The sequence below is a fragment of the Gadus morhua genome, chromosome 7, assembly GCF_902167405.1.
Source record: "Gadus morhua chromosome 7, gadMor3.0, whole genome shotgun sequence".
In the NCBI taxonomy this organism is placed as follows: domain Eukaryota; kingdom Metazoa; phylum Chordata; class Actinopteri; order Gadiformes; family Gadidae; genus Gadus; species Gadus morhua.
In genome coordinates this window covers 27,416,819-27,425,762 of record NC_044054.1, presented here as the reverse complement: position 1 = coordinate 27,425,762, position 8,944 = coordinate 27,416,819, and the positions used below count along the sequence as shown (strand labels likewise).

Genomic DNA, 8,944 nt, shown 5'->3' with positions numbered 1-8,944 from the left:
AAAACCTCATATTCTCAACTGTTGAGGCTGAACGTGAACGTATAGAAATGACAACAGATCTCTCCCAGGTGTGCATTTCATCTTTCAGACCACTGATCTCTGGTCTGAAGATAGAAGAGTAGGACGCTGGTACATAGGCGGCTGCAAGGGCATTCCCTCAAAGTGCTTTCTGTAATATTTTTCCATTGTGTCAATTTGATCTTTTATTCTCCAAGGGGATTAACATCGATATGTTATAATCTTGCTTGCTGCTACCCAGAGTGTATTAATAGTATCCCTAAACCTACTCTCCCAAGTACAGCACAGTCCCATGCACTCTTATTCTAGGTTCCAATCAGGACATTTTGAATGGTTCAACAAGAACGAACCCTGTATCTGATTAATTCTGATGGGGAGATATTCATTAAATTAATATATAAGAGGGTAAATACACTTAATTTTTAACCCCACTTGGAACATCCAGGTGGAACTACTGAAATGAATGCAAGTCCACACTCATTAAAATATAAAGACTACAACCATAAATTGAACTACACATGGGAAATTCCACACACACATACACGCACACACACCACTCTTAAAAGACATTCATCCTTTTGAACATGACTTGAACACCCAGCCCCCTTCAGAAGGAGTTATTACCGGTGTCAGCTTGAGCTGCTTGCTGCTGCCACTCTGATGGGATTAACAAGAGATGACATTTAATGTTTAAATTGCAGTGGGAAGGATCAATACTCGTCTTCACGGCGGGTGAGTCCCCAATCTTTATAGAGAGCTTAACAGAAGCAATCTTTCGCTACGCCGCTGTTCTCGTTAATACCATTAGCCTGCTGGCACCCCCCCCCCCCCCCCCCCCCCAAACACACTTGCACACATCCTTCCCCCTCTCTGCCTCCTTCACACATTTAGTACCCTTTATGACTCATGTGTCTTCCTGTGCTAACCACACACACACACACATACACACACACACACACACACACACACACACACACACACACACACACACACACACACACACACACACACACACACAGATGGTGGATGTCAAGATGTCAATGTCAAGATGTCCCAGACACTCATTCACAGCAATTATGTTTTCATTAACCACCTAATAAATGCTTTTATTGGCTCTCATCTGGGATAATCAAAACGACATATTGGTGCACTGCTATATAGCAAGACTTTAAACCATATACTGTATAAGGACACAGAACATTGACGTTATTACACTGGATGATTAATTTAAACTGCATGGAACCATAGTATGGTAACACGCTGTATATTACTAATTAATTTAGATTATAAAATATATGGTTATGGTTACCTTCAGAGGAGTAACCAGTTTTTATGTCTCAGTCTGGGATATTTACATTATTTATGCCATTTAATTTGTTGGGCTATTTATTTACTCAAGCTAATCTTGTTTGCAAGATAATTGTTTCTGACTGACCTCTATAGTTACTGTGCACTACAATGTTTTCATGCCACTTTTAGATACGTCATTTGAAAGCTACTTTCAATTAATAGAAGTATATAAATGATATTTTGACACCGATAGGTTGAATGATGTTTTATTTACAAGACAACAGTAATTTTTATTTCCAGTAATACAAATATTTTCTTAAAAAAAGAGGACTTCCTGTCACAGAAACAGTTTGGACAGGGATAACAATGTGGAGGGCTGTTCTTCGTACAGGTCAAGGCAGTAGATTGTTTAAATTCAAGGTAAACATAATAATTTGTCCAAAATTCAAAAAGTCATGCAGGATGTTCCTGAGGGGTTTGACCCAAAAGTCTGGATAGCTGAAGCCTTAAACACAACCGATACAAAAAATGGGTTCAGTAAGGTACAGCAAAAACGTACCCTGCTCCCTCCCCCATCAAACCAGTCACTAGATCATTTGGCCCCCTAGAAAAACGTGAGGTGCTCACATAAGATGCGTCCAAGAAGGTAGCCAGCCGGTTAACAGTTAACGTGTTGAAGCATTGGTGTTGTCACTAACAGTGTTGAGAACGCACACCGCCTCAGGACCTCCTGTGTTCCCTGTCCTGGCTGGACTCCCGCCGTCTGCCACTCCGGTCTCTCTCCCTGTCCGTCCCTCTGTCCCTCTTTCTGTCCACGTCCCTGTCTCGCTCTCTCTCCCTCTTTACGTCTCGCTCTTTCCTTCTGTCACTCTCCCCGTCCCTCTCGTCCTCTCTCTCCCTCATCTGTCTCCCCTCTCTGTCTCTCTCCCGCCCGCCGTCTCTGTTGTGGTCCCTCTCTCGCTCCTTGTGCCATTTCACGTCGTCACCTTCTCTCTCGGCGCCCTTCTCCCGGTCTCTCTCCCTCGCCCTCTCTCTCGGTCTGTCGGCGTCCCTCTCCCATTCGTCCTCCCTCCTCCTGTCCTCTTCTTCCCGGTGCCTCGACTCCCCGACGTGCTGGTCTCCATGGCGACCGTGGAACCCGCCGTCGTCGGCCCCGTGCCTGTCCCCAGAGCGGGAGTTCCGTTGCTCGGCAACACCTGCCTTGCTGTCCCTGTGCGCCCTCTTGTGGACGTAGCTGTCGTAGCCGGCGTCCTGCTTCTCCTGTTTGATGGTGACAGCCGGGGGGAGGGAGAGCGAAGGGGGGGAGGAGGAGGAGTGGGTGACTCTGGCACCAGTGCCGTCATACTCCTCCTTTACAGCCTTTTTCTTTTCCTTCTTCTCCTTTTTTTTCTCCTTCTTCTTCTTCTTCTTCTGTTTCTTGTCTGCGTGGGTGAAAGGACGACAGAGTAATCATAACGTTATCATGAAAAAGCCATGCAAAAGGATGAATCCATGCAATTTTCTCTAACCCAATTTGGGTCTACACTAGCCTGCGTCACGTTCACTTAGATTTAAGCTATCAGACTTTAAATCTAAAATCTGATTTGTGAGACTAAAATGTAGGCCGGGTCTAAGCTTCAAGACCTTTAGACTCAACACGCTACAAACACGCGCCTCCAAGCGGGCCTGGAAGTCAAGGGGTGTCCCTTACCTTTCTTGCTCTTCTTCACAGCGACCGCATACTGCTCCTCCTCCTCCTCCTCTTCCTCCTCTGACTCCTCCTCTGACGACAGCTGGTCGGGTAGCTTTGGGGCACAGCCCTCGTCCCTCAGGTTCTTGGTGATGTCGTCGATGTCCTCCGTGTCCTTGGGCGGCTTGTAGTTACTCACGTGGTCCACGCGGATCGTCCGGCCTTTGATCTGAGAGTTGACGAGGAGCCACACCGTGGGATTAAAAACAGAACAGCGGATTCGCACGGGCAGATGGTTTCGGTGACTTGACCAGTTTTGCGACCTGATATATTAAATATTCTGTAAATCATATATAAACAGTATACACAAGGATGAGCCCAGGTTCTTGGCTTGGTCCAAAACTAGATTTTATAAATCAATATCATTTTTTTTTTTTTATAAATCTGATCGATGCTATACGTTGTAGAAATTGATTTTGACATCATCTCAACACAGCCCTGCTTAGAGAGTGGAAAGCTCTCCTTCATCGTGCCTCATGAGTTTTGTGATGCTGTTACCGTTAAAGTGTAAGTGAACCCCCAACTCAACTTCGAACACTATGTTTTAAAAAGGTTTTTTGGGCTGGGAAGTCTAGGTAAGGGAGGGGAGGGGGGGGGTATGATTACACACAACACAGAGTTATGACCGAGAAGCCGTGCATCACCAAGGTGGGTGCTGTACAGTGGTGAAAATTGGATATACCCCCCACACCACACACACAAACAAATTCATGTAAACACCATGTAAAGCGCTAAGGGTGTCTTGAAAAGGGCTGGAAAATCGACATCATCTTTACAATTATGATAATTAATATTGAATGGAGCCTGGGGTACCTTGATCCCGTTGAGGTTGTCCACAGCGAGGATGGTGCTCCGCTGGTCCTCAAAGCAGATGAAGCAGAAGCCCTTGGATTTGCCTGTCTTTTTGTCCCGAACCAGGTTGATATTAACTATCTCTCCGTACCTGAATGGGAAAAAAAAAGGTCAACATATATAATTGCACATTCTCTTTCACTCAAAGGAAAGGATATTTTTCTGCTCCGCAACCGCTTTCTTGGGTTTCTTTAACCGTCTTCCCTTGGTTCATTCCTCGCTATGGATTCTAATGCACAATTATACACCCATCAAGAGTTTTTATCCGTTCTTTCGTCTGTTGTTCTGCCTCGATACTTACTGAGAAAATACACAGATGACGTCTCCCTCTGTCAGTTCGTATGGAAACCCGCCTGGAAAACAGAGAAATACATTAAGAGTGCATCGTTATACTGAAGTGAGCTCCAGGAAAGTGTTGCTAGGACATAGCAATATGTGCATTTAACCCCAAGAAAAATTATAATTTCATATAATTTACCAACGAACACCCAGGCGCTGTCCTTGTACTCCGTATGCCATGACACTGACTCTTTCACCCCGAGCTGGTGCTCCCTCTCGTTCAACTCATTGATCAACTTCACCTTTGTTAGGGGACTGGAACATAAAAGCAGAAAATGACAGTGTTGACATTGCAGCAAATAATCATTGTCGTGTCATGATTTACTTTTAGTTTTTCACATTAAGCTGAAGTAAATATTACCAGCTACTGTTTATTACACGAATAAAAAAAGGTGTGTTGGGGTAATACCCCATGCAGGTAGAGTGATCAAATGAACGCTACTTTTTAAATTGTATTTATAAATATAGTGCAGAAGGTACCAACATGGCAATAATCGGGAAACTGTATTGAAAAGTGAAGTCAGAACACGTTTTGTTTACTTGGGGTCACACTGGTAAACTCAGTACCGTTTGGGACATAATGGGAAGCTATGTTTAACGGAGGCGAGAAGGCCCTGATCGTAGCACAAAATAAAAACATTAGCCTGTCCCTGAATACTATGGACACATTAGAACTATTACACAGTAGATACACAATAGAGAAATGTGTAAGAACTTACTTCATGTTGAGCTGAGGACCCACCAGCCACTCTTGCAGACACTACAGGCAGGGACGCGCTACCATACGTCACTTCCTGCACTGTCCGACGTCCCCTCCTCGCCGCTCTGCCTCTGCTTCCCCCTGGCGGTCGGATGTTTGAACTGTAATCCGGAAACAATTTGTTACAGTGTAGAAACATACTTGAAACTTCTTTTGAAATCAATAATCAATAAGATATTATTCCCCGAATATTCCTTAAAGGTTGTACGTGGTTTATCTATAATATAAACGGATGTCTAGCTAATGCCGGAGGAGGCGCTGTGGGACCACCTATCAAAAGCTGTCTCCGGACCATAGCCTTTTTTCTGGTGTTCTTGTAAACAAACATGAGTAGAAACTGCAAGCTAGCAAGCAATTTGCCTATTTTTTAAGACGCAGAATAACCTGCGATTACACCTGTCAGATATTATTTATAATACATCGGGGACTGCGGTTACATGCGCATCCGGCAGAACTGCTCCAGCTTCTCTCTGCTGACTTTGATGTATCTTCGGGTGACCCAAATATGTTATAGAGACATGACTGGGGAGAGTACAAAGAAACCATAGCTGTTCTCGTTGTCTTGTCCTCATCAACAACTATAAGTAAGTGGCGGAGCAACTCTATTATTCACAATCGAAGTGACTCCAGTACGTAACATGCATGTGAAATCAAACCACCATTCAATTTTCATCTCGTCGCCTTCTATTCTGTTGACCTATTGTCATGCATGTACTCAAGGGGTTTCCTGCGACATTAACTTGTGTACCAAAGTGTTTTAAACAGACGTAGACAACTATAGCAAGGTCCAACCAAAGGTCAGGAAATAGGCTACAATACCAATGACTTCATACTCGTATTGCCCTCGCCTCTCACCCTTCTCTTTTTCGATTATTTTTAAACTTTCATTCTTTCTCTCTCTCCTATCCAGGGATGATCTCCCAGATCTTCATTTTGTCCTCCAAGGGCGATCACCTCATCTACAAAGACTGTATCCTCTATTATGTTTGGGATTCACATGTAACATTATTCTCAATGGTTTATTGTTATTGTCTTCATATAATGCCAAGCACACCTTCATCAACCCTGTTGGGGAGCATTTTCTGATTAGCTTGGTTGTGATTGCCATTAGGAACGGAGGAGTTCTGCTCTTCCGTGGGCTGTGTGTGAACGTCCTTAATCACAACCAATCTTCAGTCCGCGGGGAAGTGGGCAAGGATGCGGTCACAGTTTTCTACGAGAAGGTGACCGCGCTGACGGGGGATCAGCCGCCTGTAGTCATGGTGAATACTGAGCAAGTGCACAATAACAACCCTTATTTACATTGAATTTTTTTCTCCATACTTCCTTTGGTATTGCTTCTACACCTTTATCAACATTTGAGAAGCGAGGTGTGGCATTACCTGGTAATGACGTCTTTCATGTTTCCCTAGAGTCACAAGGAGCTACACTTTGTGCACATCAGACAAGGGGGCCTCTACTGGGTTGTCACGACGACTGCAGACTCATCCCCGTTCACCCTTGTTGAGTTCCTCAACAGGTAGGAGGCCATGGGGGTTTCCACTCACCCAGCTAATATCTTACTTCAGAAGAGGGTGCTTTGTAGCCGGGAACTATAACTAGACATATCTCAACTGTATTGTCAGGATGTATGGAGATGGGAATAGAATGATTATGCGTTCATGATATGATTTTCATTCTAATCTGAAACAAGCATGGCTTTGTTTTTGAGGTGGAAGAGTGTAGTTTACTATATTGTGTAAACTACACTATCATTTATGTGGTCCAGTTGTGTTGCTGTTTATCTTCCTGTTTCTATCAACATTTTTCTATCAAACATCATTCCGATCGAAACAGCAAGCAGGATATCAAATGGGGAAAATGATGTTGCAGAAAACACAGAGCAGTGTGTTTCACATTCGGTCTCAAAACTGAACAGAAGCCATTGTGGATCACTGGTGTCAAAATATCTGCCAGTTGATTCAAGGTTAGCCGTATGTTTTAGCCATAAGCCAAATGACAAGACACCCAACACTAACTACACCCGATGAACTGGCTGTCGCCCTGCATGCTGGACATCACTGTAGTTATATGAACGTGTGAAGTGAGGCACTAATTGTAAAGCGCTTCGAGGGACCAAAGGTTAGGAAGCACAATGTAAAGTAAAGAAAGGCGCTATATGAATGAAGTCCGTTTCCCATGAAGAGGATATGAAAGGCCAAGGGATGTAGATGTTAAGACAGTGTTCAGACTAGTGAACTATTTGTATGTGGATGGTATTTCTGTTCCATCTTCGCCCCCAGGTTGACAACTCTCATAAAGGACTACTGTGGCAGCTTGTCAGAGAAGTCCGTACGGATGAACTTTGCCCTTATCTACGAGCTGTTGGACGAGGTGGTGGTGAGCCTCTCTTCGCTACAGTCCAAATATGAACTTGGCTCTGCTATTTTTAAACTCGAAAAATCGACCATCGGCTGATTTTCCCTCCTCTGTATATCTTGTGTATCTCTCTCGCCCATCCCTCTCTTTGTCACACTCCATCCCCCAGGACAATGGCTACATCCAGACCACCTCTACTGACATCTTGAAGAACTTTATCCAGACGGAGGCAGTGACCTCCAAACCCTTCAGCCTGTTTGATCTCAGTAATGTGGGGCTGGTGAGTAGGGCGTTCTCCCTCAGCCCGTACAGTCGGCTCATCAGTAGCATTGTGATGCATTAATCCATCACAATATTCTACTGCTGATACTAAAACAAGTATGCTATACTACTGCTACTACTATACTACTAATACTAAGATACAGAAACAATGCTATACAATAAAAATACGATGCAATGTATACAATACTAAACAACGTAAACACGATTGTATGTCGGCTCTTATTCGGTTTGTGTGTTAAGATGTGTTGTGTTTGTGTGTTGAGACGAGTTCTGTTTGTGTGTTGAGCTTGGGTTTGGTTTGTGTGTGGAGCTTGAATTGTGTTGGGCTGCTGAGCTTGTATTAATTTGTTTGTGTTCTGTTTGTGTGTCGAGATGAGTTCTGTGTGTGTGTTGAGCTTGGGTTTGGTTTGTGTGTGGAGCTTGAATTGTGTTGGGCTGCTGAGCTTGTATGAGTTTGTGTTGTGAGTTTGTGTTCTGTTTGTGTGTGTAGTTTGGAGCAGAGACCCAACAGAGTAAAGTTGCCCCGAGTGCAGCAGCGGCCAGACCCATCATGTCAAGCCGTGGGGACCAGGTAGGCTGTGTGTGTGTTTGTTTGTGTGTGTGTGTGCGTGCGCATGCGTTCGTGCACGTGTGTGTGTGTGTGCGTGAGTCGCTGCTCAAAGCCTTGTTCGAAGTTCTTAAGTTATGCATATAAAAAAAAAAAAACACCAACAGGACACAAAGCCTGTGTTGATCCCCTTGTCTCCCTGGACTGTTTGTTTCCTCCAGGGTGGGAAGAGTGAGATATTTGTCGACGTCGTTGAGAGAATGTCGGTCGTCATCGGGTCGAACGTAAGTGAAACCTCAGCGTTCCTCTTTTGAAGGACACCGTCTGCACAGTTTGACGTGGGTTTTTCCTAAAAATTGTCCAATCGGCAACGGCACAAACTATGTATTGAAGTCTTTCACACGGGTCTTCACTTAAAACAGTTCATACACCAGCATTATAGGCTATGAACACGTACCACTACTACATTTACTACGTACACGAGTACATAACAATGTATGCAATGATCGCTTTGAATCATTCATTATATGCTCTATTTATTATTACATAAATATCTGTGTAATGAAATAGGTGGCAATGCATTACACTCACGCAATCTAACAACATGATACATCATGCACTTAATATGTAATAGAACAGTTCGGAAAGGGTCGCGGGTTACGGTTATAGAAAAGGCTGAAGTGCAAGTCCCCCTCTAGACTACGGTCAGGGTAAGGTTGAGGCTGTTCCCTTACTTTACAACATCAAGTACAAGCTGCTACAGGCCTTA

The 8,944-nt window shown here is 44.1% G+C and overlaps 2 protein-coding genes across 2 annotated transcripts in view; one reads left to right on the top strand and one right to left on the bottom strand.

Moving 5' to 3' along the window:
• Positions 1 to 1,558: 1,558 nt before the first annotated feature.
• rbmx2 (RNA binding motif protein X-linked 2) lies at positions 1,559 to 5,095 on the bottom strand. The gene is made up of 6 exons (XM_030361809.1): positions 4,948 to 5,095; positions 4,368 to 4,483; positions 4,191 to 4,242; positions 3,851 to 3,980; positions 2,999 to 3,206; positions 1,559 to 2,729 (listed from the first exon to the last, which is right to left on the bottom strand). Exons 1-6 carry the CDS (start codon positions 4,950 to 4,952, stop codon positions 2,029 to 2,031), a joined length of 1,212 nt encoding a protein of 403 aa, XP_030217669.1. The 5' UTR covers positions 4,953 to 5,095; the 3' UTR covers positions 1,559 to 2,028.
• Positions 5,096 to 5,257: 162 nt separating this feature from the next.
• ap4m1 (adaptor related protein complex 4 subunit mu 1) overlaps positions 5,258 to 8,944 on the top strand; it is a 12,081-nt gene continuing 8,394 nt past the window's right edge. The window contains exons 1-8 of the mRNA XM_030361805.1: positions 5,258 to 5,572; positions 5,899 to 5,958; positions 6,165 to 6,250; positions 6,401 to 6,507; positions 7,271 to 7,367; positions 7,516 to 7,626; positions 8,119 to 8,199; positions 8,397 to 8,459. Coding sequence (XP_030217665.1) covers positions 5,901 to 5,958; positions 6,165 to 6,250; positions 6,401 to 6,507; positions 7,271 to 7,367; positions 7,516 to 7,626; positions 8,119 to 8,199; positions 8,397 to 8,459 — 603 coding nt within the window. The 5' untranslated portion in view covers positions 5,258 to 5,572; positions 5,899 to 5,900. The remainder of the gene's footprint in view (positions 5,573 to 5,898; positions 5,959 to 6,164; positions 6,251 to 6,400; positions 6,508 to 7,270; positions 7,368 to 7,515; positions 7,627 to 8,118; positions 8,200 to 8,396; positions 8,460 to 8,944) is intronic.

Coding starts and splice junctions, on each gene's coding strand:
- rbmx2 (XM_030361809.1), bottom strand. Junction 4,243..4,367: donor CAGCGCCTGGGTGTTCGTTG/GTAAATTATATG, acceptor TCTGTTTTCCAG/GCGGGTTTCCATACGAACTG. Junction 3,207..3,850: donor ACAACCTCAACGGGATCAAG/GTACCCCAGGCT, acceptor GTCAACTCTCAG/ATCAAAGGCCGGACGATCCG.